At 36.6% G+C, this 18,517-nt stretch overlaps 1 protein-coding gene across 1 annotated transcript in view; it reads right to left on the bottom strand.

The window, feature by feature from the left end:
* Nucleotides 1-18,517, bottom strand: part of ttn.1 (titin, tandem duplicate 1) — a 336,276-nt gene that overhangs the window by 95,484 nt on the left and 222,275 nt on the right. The window contains exons 164-190 of the mRNA XM_043694489.1: nucleotides 18,236-18,372; nucleotides 17,998-18,124; nucleotides 17,606-17,872; nucleotides 16,881-17,147; nucleotides 14,931-15,194; nucleotides 14,691-14,830; nucleotides 14,353-14,479; nucleotides 13,879-14,145; nucleotides 13,511-13,777; nucleotides 13,129-13,395; nucleotides 12,816-12,955; nucleotides 12,587-12,713; nucleotides 11,309-11,451; nucleotides 10,204-10,327; nucleotides 9,831-10,097; nucleotides 9,612-9,709; nucleotides 4,999-5,167; nucleotides 4,636-4,902; nucleotides 4,282-4,548; nucleotides 3,331-3,609; nucleotides 2,828-3,236; nucleotides 2,604-2,728; nucleotides 2,249-2,515; nucleotides 1,851-2,138; nucleotides 1,440-1,739; nucleotides 1,037-1,339; nucleotides 760-947 (exon numbers count right to left, since the gene is read on the bottom strand). Of these exons, the coding sequence (XP_043550424.1) occupies nucleotides 760-947; nucleotides 1,037-1,339; nucleotides 1,440-1,739; nucleotides 1,851-2,138; nucleotides 2,249-2,515; nucleotides 2,604-2,728; nucleotides 2,828-3,236; nucleotides 3,331-3,609; nucleotides 4,282-4,548; nucleotides 4,636-4,902; nucleotides 4,999-5,167; nucleotides 9,612-9,709; nucleotides 9,831-10,097; nucleotides 10,204-10,327; nucleotides 11,309-11,451; nucleotides 12,587-12,713; nucleotides 12,816-12,955; nucleotides 13,129-13,395; nucleotides 13,511-13,777; nucleotides 13,879-14,145; nucleotides 14,353-14,479; nucleotides 14,691-14,830; nucleotides 14,931-15,194; nucleotides 16,881-17,147; nucleotides 17,606-17,872; nucleotides 17,998-18,124; nucleotides 18,236-18,372 (5,891 nt within the window). The remainder of the gene's footprint in view (nucleotides 1-759; nucleotides 948-1,036; nucleotides 1,340-1,439; nucleotides 1,740-1,850; nucleotides 2,139-2,248; nucleotides 2,516-2,603; nucleotides 2,729-2,827; nucleotides 3,237-3,330; nucleotides 3,610-4,281; nucleotides 4,549-4,635; nucleotides 4,903-4,998; nucleotides 5,168-9,611; nucleotides 9,710-9,830; nucleotides 10,098-10,203; nucleotides 10,328-11,308; nucleotides 11,452-12,586; nucleotides 12,714-12,815; nucleotides 12,956-13,128; nucleotides 13,396-13,510; nucleotides 13,778-13,878; nucleotides 14,146-14,352; nucleotides 14,480-14,690; nucleotides 14,831-14,930; nucleotides 15,195-16,880; nucleotides 17,148-17,605; nucleotides 17,873-17,997; nucleotides 18,125-18,235; nucleotides 18,373-18,517) is intronic.

Genomic DNA, 18,517 nt, shown 5'->3' with positions numbered 1-18,517 from the left:
CACTCTTCAAAAGTTATCAGTATTCAACTTTTTCCCAACCTTGGCATCAACTCACTTCCACTTGAAGTCTGCAGTCTGATTCCCATCTTGTCTTCCTTAACATCCTGCATCACCAATAAAATTGTTGCATATACTTTCAATACCTCAGGGCCTCATTTCTTCACCAGGTCACTGAAGTCCATGCTTGACAAACCTTCACTTACTCAAAGTTCTCTGACCTACATCCATCGCAAATTCCCATCCCTAATTAAATGATTTCCTGAATCTGGCCTGAGTCTGGCCTAAATATCACTCTAGTTCTACATCATCTGGTTGTTTCAATATGATTTTAGCAAATAGGGATGTGCAAAGGAAGTAAACAATGATGTTGTTCACAACTGAAGATCAATTTATTTTTAAATTCCACCTGTAACTCTGCAAAATTAAACTAAGCAAATGTTCTCCAGGTTATTTCTTATGTCTAGACATGTTAAGAGAAAGCTTGTTCTTGATTCCAAAACACTCATATGACCCATCAGTTAGGGCAATGCTATGTAGAATGTTGCAGTTACCTAGTGCTTTATAGATCAATGCACAAATGTGTGTCAGAAATCTAGGAAGAAGAGCTGCTGAGGGACCAGTATTCAGCAGCAGCTGACAATCAGTCTTGATGATGGATTGTGGGTGAACTGTGTTCTAAAATTCCACTGGACCAACAGTTACCTTTAGCCCTCAGTGAATCAACACTGATACATTTATAGATTTAAGAAAGCTAATAACCTTGAATGTTGTTTCAGGAACAAGTCTTATATTACAGGGAGTCCATTTATCTGAGTCTTCTTCACGTCGTTCAATGATGTAGCCCAGTACTGGACTTCCTCCATCTTTAAGCGGAGGTTCCCATTTCAACTGCACAGATTCTTTGGTTTGATTTGATGAGGTAAATTCAATGGGTGGACTTGGCTTGGCTGGAGAAGAAAATCAGTTAGTAAATGCACTAATTTAAAGACTGGAAAGAATTTCTTACAAAAACATATATCTTTGAAAAGATACTAACATATTGGATCCATAATCTTCACAGAACGTGAAGCTGCGCTGGGTTTTCCTACACCTGCTTTGTTTTCTGCTCTGACACGGAATATATATTCTCTGTTTTCCACTACGTCATTCAGCTGAGCAGTGAGTTCATCAGCTTTGGTGGTCATAGCTGGTTCCCATTTGACAGAGGTTCTGTCACGGAATTCAATAACATAATTAGTGATTTCTGCTCCTCCATCATACTCTGGTGGTTCCCAAGTAATGGTGGCACCAAATTTGTTCACATCTTTCACTTGGACATTCAATGGTGCATCAGGTACATCTGATAGAAAAAACATTTTTTGTTATTTTGTGCACTGATCCACAGAAATAATTTGGAATTAATAATTTAAGCAAGTGAACATATATGGTTAGGTACTTACCAAACTTGTTCTTTGCTTCAACAGGTGTGTCAGTTTCCACAGGTTCACCTGTACCTATTCTGTTCCTTGCACTGATGCGGAATAGATACTCTACTCCTTTTTGGAGGCCAGTCACTGTAAATTCGGTATTGTCAGCATGATCAGTAACTAAAGTCCATGTTTTGCGCAATATGTCACGACGTTCTACAACATAGCCAAAGATTCTGCTGCCACCATCAGTCTCAGGTTCATCCCAAGCAAGACTGACCTCACCATCACTCGTATCTATTACTTTCAAATTCTGGACTGGGCCTGGTACATCTGTAAAATGACAAAAAAAATTATTTTAGGAAATATATTTTAGAAGGTATTTTATGAAAACATTTTGTCGCATAATAATTATAGAATGTATGCATAACAAAGAATGCTCACCAATAACATCCAAATTTATAAATGCTTCACCCTTTCCATGTTTATTACGAATAATAATTTTGTATCTTCCTCTGTCAGTTCTCTTTGGATCAAAAAGTCTATAATTAGTGGTATCTGCAGTTGTATGAATGTTCTGTTTGGGCAGGCTGACATAATTAGAAGTAGCACTGTCTTCCCTGAACCATTCAGCTTCACCTCGTGGGTAAGAATTATATGGAAGTGTCATTGTGAATGGTTTTCCAGCATCAATTACAAGGTTCAGATCTGTCACCTGGATTACTGGCACCGCTATAATGAGAAGATTGAAAGGTCAAATATATGTCAAATCTTTAAAGTGTAAACAGTGATAGAAAAGGAAATATTTCACAAGAATGCTCAAAGCGTTCAAACTAACATACCTGCAAGTTCCAGTTTGGCGTTTGCATATTTATCTTTGGCAACAAATCTGTATTCGCCCTGATCACGTGGTTTGATGTTGCAAACCTGCAACCGATGGACCTTTCCTTCACTCATCATTTGATGTTTATCACCCTGAACGATTATCATATTATTTCTCAGCCATTTGACTTCAACTTTATCTTTGTTTAATTCAGCTTCAAAAATAACATCTGATTCTGGAGCCTCAAAAATATCTAGTGGAGGTCTGATGATCTCAACTGGGATTTCTGGGAAGAGAAAAATAATAACTAGCCTTGCATTTTCTGATTTTTAAAAATTGGTATGGTACACTTGTTTATCTAAATCAGTACTTGCCTTCAACAAAAAGTCTAGCCCTTGAACGTCTCTCTTCAACACCACAGGAATATTCACACTCATCTTCTGGTCGACATTCCATTATAATAAGTCTGTGAAAACTACCATCTTTTTCAAACTTATACCTGTCAATGTAACAAGATTATGAATGATGAATACGTTCTCTATGAAACTTTGATGAATGACAGCTTTTGTTTAAACAAAGAAAATAAACGGAAACATACTTTTTGTTTTCTCTGAGCTCTCTGCCATTCCTGTACCATTTCACTGCTGCCTTTTCTTTAGACAACTGGCATTCAAATGTGGCATCTTCAAACTCAATTACAGTCTGATCTTGAATATGCTGAACGAAATCTGTCGGTGCTTCTGTGATAAGAAGTTCTGCAACTGATTTGTCTTTTCCAGCAATTACAGTGTATTCACCTTCATCTTTGAATGCGCAGTTTCTAATGAGAAGAGAATGCTTTTTCTTGTCAATTTTGTATAGAAATTTCTTGTCCAATGTAATTTCTTCCCCATTTTTCATCCATTTTAGAGTGACATTTTCACGGTTCACTTTGCAGCAGAAGGTGACAGACTTCTTCTCCATTGTTTCACAATCTTCAAGAGGTTCAATGATTTTTAGCTCTTCCTCTGGTTAAATTAGATTAAAAAGAGGATAATGCTTATAGCACTTTACTTGCATTATGTTTGTATAGCTGTCTAAAATTCAAGAAAAAGTATTTACCTTCTACTTGTAACATTGCTGAACATTGTGCATGTTCACCTCGATGATTTGTTAGTGCAATGGTGTACTTTCCTTGATCAACATTCTGCGAATCTCTGACTCTGAGAGTAAAAACTAAATCTTTCTGGAGCATAATATATTTTGGACTATCGAAGATAGTTTCTTCATTTTTAAACCACTTGGCTCTGGCACCTTCAGTGTTAACTTCACAATTAAATACAATTTCTTGTCCTTCTGTGGCTACTTGGTCTTTGATAGGAGTTATTATCCTAAGACGTTCTGAGAAAAAAAACAAGTTTATTCAAAATATGAACTAACTTAGTTTCAGTAACTACTTTTGCATGTACTTATCTACTTGTAAAAAGCAATTATTCCTCCAACATTAACATGAGGGAAGAGTCACACTAATAATCCAACTAATGTTGTTGGCATTATTCTAAACCATATTCTAGCCATCTAGCTAATTGAACTAACCAATTCTTATCAGAAATGGTTACTTCTGCCTGTTTTGGATAAATGTCTAGGCAATCCAGCAAGAGACCTGGTGAAGCAATGTCAATCATATCAAACATTACAGTTCCACCTTTTGCAATAATCATTTAGGCAGCAATAGTATGCAAGAGTATAGGAATAATATCAGGAGATTGGGACTAGGTTAAAGATCCAGTGCAGACATGATGGGCTGAATGGCCAATTTATGTGTCGTAACAATTTTGTGATATGACAGTAGTTAAAACATTCACTTATGTATAAGAGTTTTTTTTTCTTCTGTGGTATTCATTGTTTTGGCCAGTTGAAACTTGCTTTTGTCTTGATGGGTGCAAGATGAATGGATTTGACAACTTGTCTCTCTTTTCAGCAAGATTCAATGTAATTTGATGGTGCAAATACAATTTACTGTCAATTTTCATGCTAGCTGTTATACACAAACAATTTATTTATATGACCTACCAATAACTGTCAGTTCTGCTGGTGCTTTTGAGTTACCAATCATGGCAGCGTAAGTTCCTTCATCCTTTAGTATGGAGTCCATGATAATGAGCACTCGCTTTTTGCCATCAGATATGATTTGATATTTATCATCTGATTTAAGCTCTTTATCACCTCTAAACCATTTCACTTCATAGGCTTCTTTTGATACTGAACAGGTAAACTCTGCTTTGTCTCCTTCTACTACCTCCAGATTTTGTGGTCTAGAAATAAACTCTGGTGCCAGCTCTGCAATAAAATTAATAAATTACATTGGATAAAATTAAGGCTTGGTTGTAAAAATAAACCCATATCAGAACTGACCATGTTACATACCATGAACTTGAAGTTCACATGAAGTCCGAGCAGTTCGGAGTCTGCAGTTATATTCACCAGCATCATCCAGATTAGTGTTCTGAATTACTAAAATTCGCTTTTTGCCATCTGTAAGCTGTTCATATCGACCAACTTCAGGCAATTCGGTATCTCCCTTGTACCAAGTTACTTCAGCATTTGGTTTAGAAACTTCACAAATCAATTTAATATTGTTTGTTTCAGTAACTTCAGCATTCACAAGGTTCTTTGTAAAGAAAGCATCCTCTTCTGCAAAAAAAAATTGTATATGAGTACAGATGTATAAATAACATCTAAAATGTATTTCTGAACATATTTCAATTCTGCATTGATCTGACTGATTACCTAAAACTGTTAGCAATCCAGATGTTTTAGCTGTTCTTGCATCACATTCATATTCAGCTTCATCATCAAAGCTGCTCTTGTGAATGATGAGCATTCTCTCTGCTCCTTTAGCAACGATGTCATATTTTTTACCTTTTCTTATTTCGACACCATCTTTAAACCAGCGCACCTAAAATAATTGAAAACATATAATGTTTTGCTCAGGATCATTGTATGAATCTTCTTATAGAACAGTATGTGAAGCAAGTTCAAAATACTAAAGATATTGTCTTCAAATTTACTCAGAAAGATGTGTTACAAATCTGATAATGAAGGAATTGGAGTCTAGAAGTCAATATAGGTGCCATAGCATTATATGCTGAAAGTGACACTGGTGTAATAAGCAATACCAATGTTCTTGGAATCTCCTAAACATAGCAACAGCAATTGTCATTGTAACTTTTAGTTAAGGTCAGATGACATATTTGCAGAGATGAATCAGATCAGGTCCTCATATTTCTAAGTGTATTTGGGAACTTTTTGTGGAACATAATCATTGTTGATACCAAATTTGACAGCGCAAAGAACCCTCTTTTCTGTTTCATCACAAGTCATGGGAAGTTATAGTTTCTGTCCACACAGCAAAGAATCTGAATAACATTATGCAGTTATAGGGAAACTAGGTAAATACATGAGAATGTCAGGAATGGAAAGATATGAGAAGGTAAATGACAATCAGATGAACCAAATGGCATAAATGATGAATACCTTGGACAGATTGAGTACATGGTTAATGAAATATACAGTAACTTTGATTTTATCAATAGAACAAAACATACAAAAAGCAAGGGTGTATGGTTAAACTTGCATAAAACACTAATTTAATTTGAGCTAGAGTCCAGATCTGAACATCACACTTTGGGAAGGATGCGAAGGCATTAGAGAGTGCGCAGAATCAATTCACGAAAATGTTTCCAGGGAGGAGGAACTGCAGCTATGCAAACAGATTCGAGAAGTCATGCTGTTTTCCTTGAAAAGGAGAAGGTTGAGAGGGGGTTTGACAGAAGTATTCAAAATTATTCAACAGAGGAGATGGAATAGACAAATCATTGGAGGAAAGATTGAAAACCAGAAGGCACAGATTTAAGGTCACTGGCAAAAGAAGCAAGGAGGCATGAGGAAAAACGTATTCATGCAGGAAGTGCTTAAGATTTGGAATGCACTGTCTGATAGGAGTGACTGATAGCAAGGCACTCACGAATGAATTGGATTATTTTCTGGAATTGAAAAATGTACAGGACTATAGGGAGGAAGGGATGTGGAACTAATCAGGTTATTCCTTCAAAGGAATTGTCCTATTGATAAAGTACAGGATGTGGTATGCTTTATTAACCATGCCCTCAATCTGTCCAGGCACCTTCGAGGAATTTTGCACAAATAAACCTCTACTCCTGTACTTCCATTAAATTTGTACTGTATTTTACTTTGTCTCTCTCCATTCTCCCTACCAAGATGAATAATTTCATACTTTTTTGTTTGGAATTTCCTCTGCCATTTGTCCATCTGTTCCAAAAATCCTTGTATTTTTGAATTTGTACACCATCCTCACAACTTTCTATGTTTCATATTGACTGCAGAGTTTGAAATTGTGTTGTACACACCAAGGTATTAGTAATTTATACCAAAGGTGGTGGTGCACACTGATGGGTCGAATGTCCTCATTCTGACCAGTATAATTGTGTGATTCTGCTCGGAGCATAGATACTGTGATAGGACTGAATGGCCTGTTTCTATGCAGTAGATTCTATGTAATTAGAGGTACTATGTTGATTGTGAACCGTTTGGAAAGCTCTGAGGAAATTACAGGCCACTGTATAATTAAAACTTAGGACGTGGGCAAGGTTGCATCCTCAGCTAGATTCTGTATTCCTTGTTACCCTCAGAGTTTATTCCAATTGATGTTACATATGTAAGAATACTATTTTCCGGTTGAGGGAAGGCCATAATTGAGATTCAGCAGGAGGTTTCCTTGCCCATTTTTGTCTATGTCATTCAGATCAGAGTCAATATTGATGACTCTTAATGCTGCTTAGTACTGAACATCACTGTGCCATCAGCTCTGATGGGTCTATTCTGTTGGTGTGGATAGGGCAAATCAATGGAAGACAATGGAAGAGTTTTGGACATTGGTTGGAAGGCATAATTGTCTGAATATGCCTATATCAGGCTGTTATTTGGCAGGCTGTGGAACAGCTCTCCTAATTAGAGAGGAGGATTAGGCAAGGTGTACCTTGTAATTTCTGGTGCCAAGGTCAATGCCCAAGTTTGGGCTCCACTTTCTACTTTGGCACTGGGATCACTCAACTCTTGGGGAAATCCAGGGCCATGACTCTAGCCTCTTACCAGTCCAGTAACATTACAGCTATGCTTCTGTTCCCATAGCCTTTGTCCTGGCTGGTCTTTTCTATAACTGTGATAACAATACACACTCAGGAATGGTGACAGAGTAGTCACTATGTGGACTGTAGCTTAGCGACATCTGATACAGTTTTTTGATGCAATCATTGATCCTCTTCCAACTTAGACATCAGTTTGCGGAGGTTGATTGAAATCTTTTTGGTTATGGTGGTTGGTTTGGATTGTCTGATCTCTGGCCTGACTTAATGACTGAATCCAGGTAAATATTTTTCATATTGCTCTCCTTGCTCTGTTTTCAGTGATTGTTTTACAACTGTAGAATTTGCAAGTTCAGAGTCAGAGTGTTTTATATGAGTAGAGTAGGGACTGGTAATAATTTTACTGATTGTTTATTTTTATTTCTTTATAAATTAAATTAGAGGGAACACCCAATTTGACTGATGCAACCATGTAAGTTTTAAAGAAATTTGAACATTGGTTTTTTTGGTTAAATGCCTGAAACTTGTTTTACAGGTAAGTTTCCACTTAATGAGTCATAATAACATTTCCAGGAGCATGTAGAATGTTGTGTTACAAAGTTGAATGAGTGCATGTTCATGCTAAAATAGAAGTGTTTTCTGAAGTTTGGACTGAATTTGAAATGCAGGCTCAGTTGCCTGAATAGAACAGCTGGGAGACGGGCTGTTCCAAAATAGATAGATGTAACAATTGGCTGTTAAATGGATACTTGAGTTTTGGTTGCTGTTTTGACAACAATTCAAATTTGAAAAACTAATTTAAATCATGACCTGGATAATAAAACCCAATTGAGTTTGAATTTATTGTTTTGACAACATGGACCAATGAGAGGGTATGATGTTGGGAGGTATAAAAATCATGAACATTTTGAAAATTGGTCGGAGCAACTGCTACTGAACAGCAGAGCAACTGCCATAGATCCGGCATGCTAACCGCCCATCTAACATCTTGTTCTCAAAGAAATTAGAAGACACTCTATATGAAAAGGTACCATTTCCTGTAAAACTTACTCGCAGTAAAAAGAAAGAAGACCAGGGAGATCAGCAAACAGAGATTGAAGACAGTGGAGAAGACAGATACTGCATGGACTTGAGATTAATGTTTAATAATTGTTTTATTGGAACAGCATGTTAATAGGATTGTGTTCAATTATGGGAAGGAGTGTTCAGTTTGTTAATAGTTCTGTTAGGAAAATAAATTGTTATTTTTCTTTAAATAGTGGAAATTAGGAATTGTCTGTCACTCACTCACATTTTAACAGATAATGAGGTGAGGCGAGCTTTTCTGGGTGTTTAGTTTTAATTGACAGAGGGGTTTGTTCTCCGTGTTGTAACAGTTATGAGGCTGTAAACAGAAGAAGTCTAGAGCGGTGTTATTTAACAATTAATAAATAGTTTCCAGAATTGTGTCTTTGCTAGCATTGGGGAACAGGATTCACAATTTTTGGCCTGGCCCAACACCAAAAAGCCAAATAGGGAAGACAGAATGCAACTGCAGCCTTGAGAATTCTGAAGTTGGGCCATTGGTTACGAACTTCAGAACCTTGTGCTACTCTTGAAAAATACCATGAGGCACATTTGAGTGTGAGTACCTCATGATCATAGGAACACGATAACGATACCCTGCATTCATGGAGAAGACCTCAAAGTCTGTGGCTATTGTAAAGATAGTGAATCACAACATAACCTGCATACGAACTTTGGGAACACTGGGACTAATGCAGGAACATGGAATGGAGTGGGTAAAGATATCTCAGGCTAGAGAGCTCATTGATGGCATTTGGAAGGGTTGTTTGGGCCGAGGACAGTCCTGGCCCTGTCGTGGGATCATGCATGGATAATTTGGCACTGATAGTCTGCACATGGGCAGAAGAAATGAGAATTAGTGACGTTGTGTATTCATGCAGCCACACTCCTGAAAAAATTGAAATTTGGAAACTGAGTAAATTTCAGACTTTAAAGTGAGGGAACTACCATCGCACCAGAAGGTCTACAGGGAAATTTACCATAAAGACCCATCAATTGCAATATTACACTGCAAGTGAATTGAAAGTGAAAACATATGGATCTCACAGCAAGAAATGTAACATTATCTAATCCATCACTTTTCTTAAATTAACATCATTGGGATTTAGTTATTAACATAATGGGAAAATTAAAAAATAAAAATGAATATTACAATTTAAGTAGAAAGCAAACCTTTGCATTTTCACGTGAAACTTCACACACAAATTTGGCAACTTCCTTTTCTTTCACCTCAAGATCAGTCAGAGGCTTTATAAATTCAACACGAGGAGCTGTGAAAGAAACAAGATCTTACTGGTACAGAAATAGCAACAAATTTATCAGTAATGTGAGAGCAGAATGCTTTTGTTATGAACAGTGTACACCATTGATTTAAGTTCACTAATTACTTACGTTCCACTGTGAGGAAACAGGAAGTCTTGAAGTCTTTGGCATCACATGTATATGTTTTAGCATCTTCAGGTTTGCAATCATGGATAATAAGCTTTCTAACTCTTCCATCAACAATCATTTCATATTTCTTAGTTTTATGAATTTCTTTTCCATCCTTCAGCCATATAACTTTGGCATTCTCTCTGGACACCTCACATTCCAATACAGCAGTGGCTTCTTCTTCAACTGTCTGATCCTCCAGAGGCTTAGTGAATTCAACTGGTGGTTCTGCGTAAGATTTAAATTAAGATTTAATGCATCAATTGTAAAAATGTGGTCAAATATAGTTTTTTTAAAAAACCCTAATATTTAATTAGCATGGCACATCACGCACCTTTAACGATAAGTTTAGCAGATGTTGCAAAATCTTTAGCAGTGAGTTTGACTGCACCAGCCTCTTCTAATTGGACATTTCTGAGGGTGAAGGTGTGCACTCTGCCTTCAGAACGAGTAACAACCTGATCCAAAATAAGTGTTTTAGATCATTAGCAAATTTACTATGCAAATCATATTTAAAATAGTTACAAGATAACTAGTTGAAACAACAATTACACTTGGATACTGATTACGCTTTCCTGCTTTCAACCGGTGGGAATATATCAAGCATTTGTAAATCTACTACAATGTTTCAACTGTTTCAAAATACCAAGAAATTATATTACAATTCTGTGCATTCTTTAGTTTTTTAAATTTCTCATGCTTTATTTGATTTAAAATTTATCCTTGCATTTTTTGCATAAAGTTTGGATAAATGAAAGCAGAATAAGTTTATTGTGTATTTATTTTAGTGATATTTGGTTTTACAAATTCAAGGCTTTGGCAAACATACATTAATCATTCCATTACTGTATGGATTTTTGAAGCATAAAAATAAAAGTTGCTTAATATTCATAGAGCTCATGAATATTAGCCATGTTTTGCCGATTACAAAGGATGGCAGTCAATAATACTACCAGCTCAGTACCACAGATTGCATCAATTTTAATACACACTTTATAAATGGCTACTTTTCTTAAGGTAACATTAAAATGAATATTACAAGGTCAGATACTGGTATCTGATATTGATACCCTTGTCAATATTTCAATATTTCCTTGTTCTGATTTCAAATCTCCAACAACTAAAACATCTTGTTATGCATTTCATCATTTTGTCTAATTCATGCTTTCCACACATAGTGAATATTACAGAGTATACATTGTTTAATGCAGAGGTTTATTTATTTGTAATACCCAATAGTTTAAATTTCATGAGTTAGTCAAAAGCTCATTATTTCTTGAAATGGCGTAGATAATTCCCAAAATGGAATTGCAAACCACCAAAAACAATAATGAATAAAATCTCAGAGTAATTGTGCAAGTAAATCACATTAAATCTAAATTTAAATTCTCTGTGAATTTTATGAATTCTGAAACAACACAAAATACTTCTCAACATACTCTTTCACTGGGTTCAAGTAACTTGTCCTTCAAGAACCATTGGACTTCAATTCCTTCATATGATAGTTCACATTCAAAGGTAGCTGAATCTCCAGCAGTAACTGTCACATCCTTGAGAGGTCTAAGTAAACCGATCACTCGAGCTTTGAATACAAAAGAGATTGGTATGCCGTTAGTCTCAAGAAAGTTGCTTTTCTAATTTAAAGATGCATTTAAACATTCACAGGAGACTGTAACTATTTAACTATCCAGATGACCAAGGCTTTCTGACAGGGCAACAAGTGAATTTTAAACCTGTATTTGCACATTTTATTTACTGACAAGTAATACAGTAAACCTGGTCTATGTTATTGAGACTGCTTGCAATACTTTTCCCTCTTGCTACTTAAGGAACAATGGGTCCAAAATTATTTTCTGATATGATTGGTTCCACATGGTTGCATCCCAATTCTATTCAGGAGAAAGTGAGGTCTGCAGATGCTGGAGATCAGAGATGGAAATGTGTTGCTGGAAAAGCGCAGCAGGTCAGGCAGCATCTAGGGAACAGTAGAATCGACGTTTCGGGCATTAGCCTGAAGAAGGGCTAATGCCCGAAACGTCGATTCTACTGTTCCCTAGATGCTGCCTGACCTGCTGCGCTTTTCCAGCAACACATTTCCATCCCAATTCTATTCAGCCTTTCAGCATTTTCCAAAAATGTGGACATAGGGGCTTATTCAACATCCAAACATTAAACAGCAAACAATGTATCCCACTATTTGATTACTAGGATGGTCAATAATTTTGGAGAACTTCATCAAAATGAAAAATATCATAGGATATTTAAAACATTCATGGAAAGATAAGTTTGAAAAAATTCATTCACAGGATGAGTGCATCACTGGCTAAGCCAGTATTTATTGCCCATCCAGAGTCAACCACATTGCTGTGGGTCAGGAGTCTCATGTAGCCCAGACCAGGTAAGGATGGTAGTTTCCTTCCCTAAAGGACATTAGTGAATCAGACAGGTTTTTCTGACAATTGGCAATGTTTTCTGGTCATCATCACTCTTAATTCCAGATTTGTATTGAATTCAAATTCTATGATCTGCCTTGGTAGGATTTGAACCCACGTCCTGAAAACATTAATCGGGTCTCTGGTTTAACAGTCCAGCAATTACACCACTAGGCCACCACTTCCCTCTCTCCCAATAAAGTATTAATATTTCTTAAAGATTTTATAAGTGTACATTTCTTGACTATGAATATTCTTGATATGCAATATTAAGGAGCTATCTACCTTTGACTCTCAAATGAGCACTGGTTTTGGCATTAGCGGCCTGAAAGTCAACTTCACCAGCTTGATCCATGCGCACATTGTACAGTGAAAGAAAATGTTTTGTGCCTTCTTTTTTAATCTCTACATCCTAAATAGTTATGAAAAAAAAACATGTAAAGCTTTGAAGGAAGGAAGATGGTGATAATGATGAAAAATAGAAATAACAATTCTCTCTCATGTTAAAACTCACAGGAGATTCTTGTAAATTCTCCCCCTTCAGCTTCCAATTGCCATGTACATCATCTTCAGAAATTTCAGTATCAAAATGGGCAGTTTCAGTTTCTGTGATTTCAACACTATACAGTGGACGTAGTATTTTAATATCACGTTCTGAAGCAAAATAATGTAAATTGTTATTGTCAAGGAACAGCACATCATTATTATTTTTTAAAACAAAAGCATCTCAGTTAATAAAAATGCAAGTCTTGTTAAAACAATAAAACGGGACAGGTAATTGTGTATTTCTAAGTACTATACATAAGACACCATCTAGTTATTCTTACCCTCAATATTTAGTTTGGCTGATGTGTTGTCAGTGCCGCAGTCACATGAATATTGTCCCTGATCACTCTTCAGTGCCCGTTTGAGGATCAAGATGCGTTTCTTTCCATCTGTTTTAATCTGAAGGTTCTTTGAAGGAATCAGCTCTTTTCCATCCTTAAACCATTTAACTGGAGCAGCAGCTTTACTGACCTCACATTGGAAGATAACTTCATCTTTTTCTACAGCTGTATAATCCTGCAATTTGCTGATAAAATATGGATCACCCTCTAGGAAAGTCAGAAAGTAAAGGCAAATTAGAGAGGTCAAATAAGGAAAACAATGTTTCAGTTCAAAGTTTGGTAGCAAAAATAGTTCATGTGTTCCCATATATACTGTATTTACCGAGTACAGTGAGTTTGGCTTCTGAACTTTTATCCATAGCTTCAACTTTGATGAGGGAAGTATCATCAATGGTCACATCTTTGAAGGTGATAGAATGGATTTTGCCTTCATCCTTCATAGTCACTGACCTACTTGGATGTAGACGTTGGTCGTTTTTGTACCACACAACTGGTATGTTGTCATGAGACAGCTCAGTGACAAATTCTGCTGTTTCACGTTCTTTTACCGTCTGGTCTTCAAGAGGTTTGGTGAATTCAAGGCGTATGCCTATGAATAAAACATTTTTTTTCAAATTAAAGCTACATTAACAAGAGAATGATTTATCTACTAAGGAATTTATATCTTCCTGTTTTAATCCATTCACTTGCCTTGAATACTCAGTTTTCCACTTGTCCTCTTGTCCTCTGCTTCAAACATATATTTTGCCTCATCATCAAATGCAGCTTGTTTAACTAACAATGTATGTTTCGTTCCTTCCACTAGCATTTCAAATTTATCACTAGGTTTAATCTCCTCAGTTCCTTTCAGCCAACGGAATGTTTTGGGCTCTCTGGACACTTCACATTCAAACTTTGCTTCATCTTTCTCATATACTTTCACATCTTCAAGTGGTACAATGAAGGTGAGTGGAATTTCTGAAAGAGAGTGTAAGAAGTTAAGAGATTAGACTAATAACCCACAGGGACGAAAATATATACATTTTCAAATACATATGTTACAGATGGAAATCACACACTCTGTTTACAGGGACAGAACTAAAGTGCTAAATTACTCGCCTGGATTTAAATAATTATATCTTTAGAAAAAGATTACAAATTCTTCTAAATAAATTATAAGAATACCTTTGACTTTCAGAGTGGCCATACAAGTAGCATTAGCAGCCTGGAATGAAACTTCTCCAGAATCACTTAGCTTGCAATTGTACAGCGTCAAAATGTGCTTCTTGCCATCCTCGATAATCTCACATTGCTGTCAATACAAAATAATTCGAAATACATTAATATGGAGTTCATTTGTATTAAACTAACTCCAACCTTTCTTCTTGAAATTACAATACAGGCTCTAAAGTTCGGCTGGACGTTTATTTGGAGGCAGATTTTATCATATTGTTTTATCACAATTCTGATGTAAAATTTGTTACTGCCAATGTAAAGGCAGGAGTGTTAAGAGAACAACTTACAGGTGAAAGTTGCAAAGCTTCACCCTTCAGCTTCCATTGAGGGTGCACATCATCTTCTGAAATTTCTACTTCAAATTGTGCTTTTTCACCTTCAAAGATTTCTATATTATGCAATGGACGCAGTATCTTGATGATACGAGCTGTAACCAGTATTAAAAATGTGTTTAGCGACACATCAAGGAAATGTGTTACGTTGTGATTCTTGAAACATCTAAGTATACTCATTGATAAAGTACATACCTTCAATATTCAAAACGGCTTTTGTCTTATCAGTTCCACAGTCACACTCAAATGTACCCTTGTCTTTATTGTTAACTTTTTTGATTGTCAAAATACGGCGTTTGTCAACAGCTTTAATTGAAACTGTCTTTGATGCTATGATTTCCTTGCCATCCTTCAGCCACTTTACTGGTACATCCTTGCTGACTTCACATTCCAGGGTGACTTCATCTTTCTCGACAGCAGTATAATCTTGCAGTTTCACGGTGAAATAAGGATCAGCCTCTGTGGATGAAAGATAAACAGCTGATGTTCTGCTGTGAGAAAGTGAATGTCTCTCACAAAATGATAATTTTACAACTATTCAAGAAACGAATAATCAGGAACACCTCATATCCTTGTGTTTGCTTTAGCTGTACAGTTATGTGAAAAATTGTACACAACATAAAGGTCAGAATTCAGTTGTCCTGTTGCAGGCCCAGTGACTGGGGTGTGGAGGTGGGGAGCACTGCTGTTAGTAGCAGGAATAGCTGGCATGATGGAATGTAGTAGCTTGCCAAGAAAGTGATGGAGATGGCGGCATGATCAATTCCTTGGTAGGGGGTAGAAAGTCTCCTATCCTGCTATCAGTTAATGGGAACAGAAGTGCAATGCCATCTTTAAATGGAAGTTAGATCTGCCTGTGTTGATTTCTACACAGCATCATCAGTTTTGCTAAAACAAAATGTAATTACAGTCCTGAATACAATCCAGGGTCAACAGTCTCTTCTTCAACAGTACCTCAAACTTAACCTGCCGTTGGAACCTCTTCTTTCATAAATGCATTTCCAATTTTTTCTCCACATCTCAAATCTCATCAGCATGTTTCTCATGATCAGCGACTGGTGTCAGGTAGAGAGCACACAGCTAGAACATGGCTCAAACAGACAAGAGAGGCTGTACAGTTCAGTAATGCCTTCCTGCAGCTTCTCCTCCAGGCTGCCAGGGAACAGTAGGAAATCTTTTTCCCATCAATATATCAGAAAACCCAGCCATCTGACTAAAGTCATCAAACTCAGAAAGGACAATGACAAGCCCGTGGATGGACAGGTAGGTGGCAAATGAGGTTTAATGAACAGAAGTGTGAGGTGATTCACTTTGGTGGGAAGAACTTTGAAAGACTATACAAAATAGTGAGCCCAATTCTAAATGGGGTGCAGGAGCAGAGGGACCTGGATGTGAGTATGTACAGATCATTCAATTATTGCAGGACAAGTGGAGGGAACAGTAAATAAATCAAGCAATGTTCTCAGCTTTATTAATAGGGGAATAGAGTGCGGAGCAAGGAAGTGATGTTGAATTAGTACAACACTCTTGCTAGGCCTCTGGACAATTATGTATGTTTATGGGTGCTACATTGTAAGAAAGATGTAAATGCATGGAGAAAGTGAAGCAATTTACAAGAATGCTTTGAGGAATGAGGATTGACTGAAGAAGTTGGGACTGTTCTTCTTGGAGAGAAGAAGGCTGAGAGGAGATTTGATAGAGATTTTCAACATCATGAACAGGCTGGATAGAGTTGATACAGAACTATTTCCACTTGTCAATGGAACAAGAACAAGGGAAAGTAGATGTAAAGTGTGGCACAAAAGGAACAAGAATGATAATAGAAATAACTTTTTCACTCAGCTGGTAGTTAGGGTGTGAAATGCACTGTCTGGAATTGTGGTAAAAGCAGGTACAAGTGAGGCATTCCAGAGGGCATTGTATGATTATTCGGTTAGAAATATTGTCAAGGGGCACTAGAGTAAGTAGGTGATCAGCACCAAGTAATGATACTTGTTTGAAGAGCTGGTGCAACCATGATAAGCTGAATGGCTCCTTCTACACCATAAGAGTTATGTGAATAAGCTCTGTGATTATTTCCTGCGCAAAGTGTCTGCCTCATTGCAAAATGGAAATATAAATAATTTCTTTACTTAAAATTCTTACCGATGACATTCAGGAAACCCTTTGTGGATAGATGAGCAACATCTGCTCGTATTTGACATGTATCATCAAGAGTCGTCTCCTTAATTTCTAACATATGCTTCTTCCCATCAGTGGAGATCAGAACTGTTCTGCCTGGGTGAACTTTCTTTTCATTTCGGTACCAAGTCACTGGTAGATTTTCATGTGATAGCTCGAATTCAAAATGCGCCGTGTTACCCTCTTTGACTGTCTGATCTTGTAGTGGTGTAATGAACTTCAATCTCATACCTGAAATACGAAATAACAAATGTAGAAATTATTACTATTATTCAAAACCACCTATTTAATAATTCAATTGAAATCTACATGTGTTTTGAAAACTATGCAAACCATGATATAAATACAAGTTCTTTCTTTATTATGGTCAGTAACTCTCTGACCTACACAATGAAGCCTGAATTTAAGTGTAAGGCAAGTCCCATGACCCAAATCATACTCAGGGTTTAATTTAACTTACATGACATATTCAGCATGACAAGATTTACATCTTTAATTGGATACATATTTTCAGAAGAATAAATCCAAAATCAGTTATGGACAAACAAAAACATCCCACAAGTATTTGAATAGCAGTTCACAAACACATGCCACGTCACATTACCAAACTATAAGCAAAGTGGAGGAATTGAATTAAATGAGACCCTACGAGATTTAAAATGAAGTGCAATTAAGAAAAAAAGACTTACCAGTCACAGTCAGTTTTGCAGTTGACTTCTTGCCCACAATTTCAGCGGTGTAATCTCCCTCATCATCAAAGGCTGAGTTATTGATAACAAGAATGTGCTTCTTTCCATCAACAACTAAATCATATTTATCACCAGCCTTAAGAATGTCGGTACCTTTCGACCACAGAATTTTGGGAACCTCCTTGTTAAGCACACACTCAAATCGTGCCTGACGTTTTTCAGGAACTGTGACATCTTTCAGTGGTGTCGCAAAGTCAAGTTCGATTTCTGGAAAGAACATTAAACTTTAGTGAAAGCAAAATTAATTCCTAAAGCATTTTCTTTAAAATTCCTTATTCTCCTTCATCATATAGAAAACTACTCTGAATATTTCTTTCAAGAATAAGAGTTACCTTTCACTCTCAGATAAGCAATAGATGTGGCATTCCGTGCCCTGAAGACAACTTCACCAGCTTGATCCAGTTTGACATCATGAAGGATCAAGAAACGTTTTGTGCCTTCCGCTTTCATTTCACATGTCTAAAAATGTTTTTTAAAAAATCAGAATTTTAAAAGTTTTTCACAAACAACTTTACAATCTTGATTTTTCTTTTCTCAGGCTAAAGATTTCAATTTTGAAGCAAAGCCTACCGGTGATGGGCGGAGGATCTCCCCCTTGAGCTTCCACTCAACTGGAACGTCCTGCGAGATCTCAGTTTCAAAGGTGGCTGTTTCTTTCTCATACACTTCAACACTTTGCAGTTCTGAAAGTATGTCGATCTCACGTTCTAAAGAGAGCACAGAATGTAATTTTCCCATTAGACGAGAATGACGACTGTACATGGTCAGAAGCAAACTTGAAAAATCAACACTGTGTTTCAAATACTTTAAAAAATTCAAAGTTGAGAGAGAAAAGGTAGGAAATAGGATTTA

This window comes from Chiloscyllium plagiosum, chromosome 7, assembly GCF_004010195.1.
Source record: "Chiloscyllium plagiosum isolate BGI_BamShark_2017 chromosome 7, ASM401019v2, whole genome shotgun sequence".
Classification (NCBI taxonomy): domain Eukaryota; kingdom Metazoa; phylum Chordata; class Chondrichthyes; order Orectolobiformes; family Hemiscylliidae; genus Chiloscyllium; species Chiloscyllium plagiosum.
This window is presented reverse-complemented; position numbering and strand designations above follow the sequence as displayed.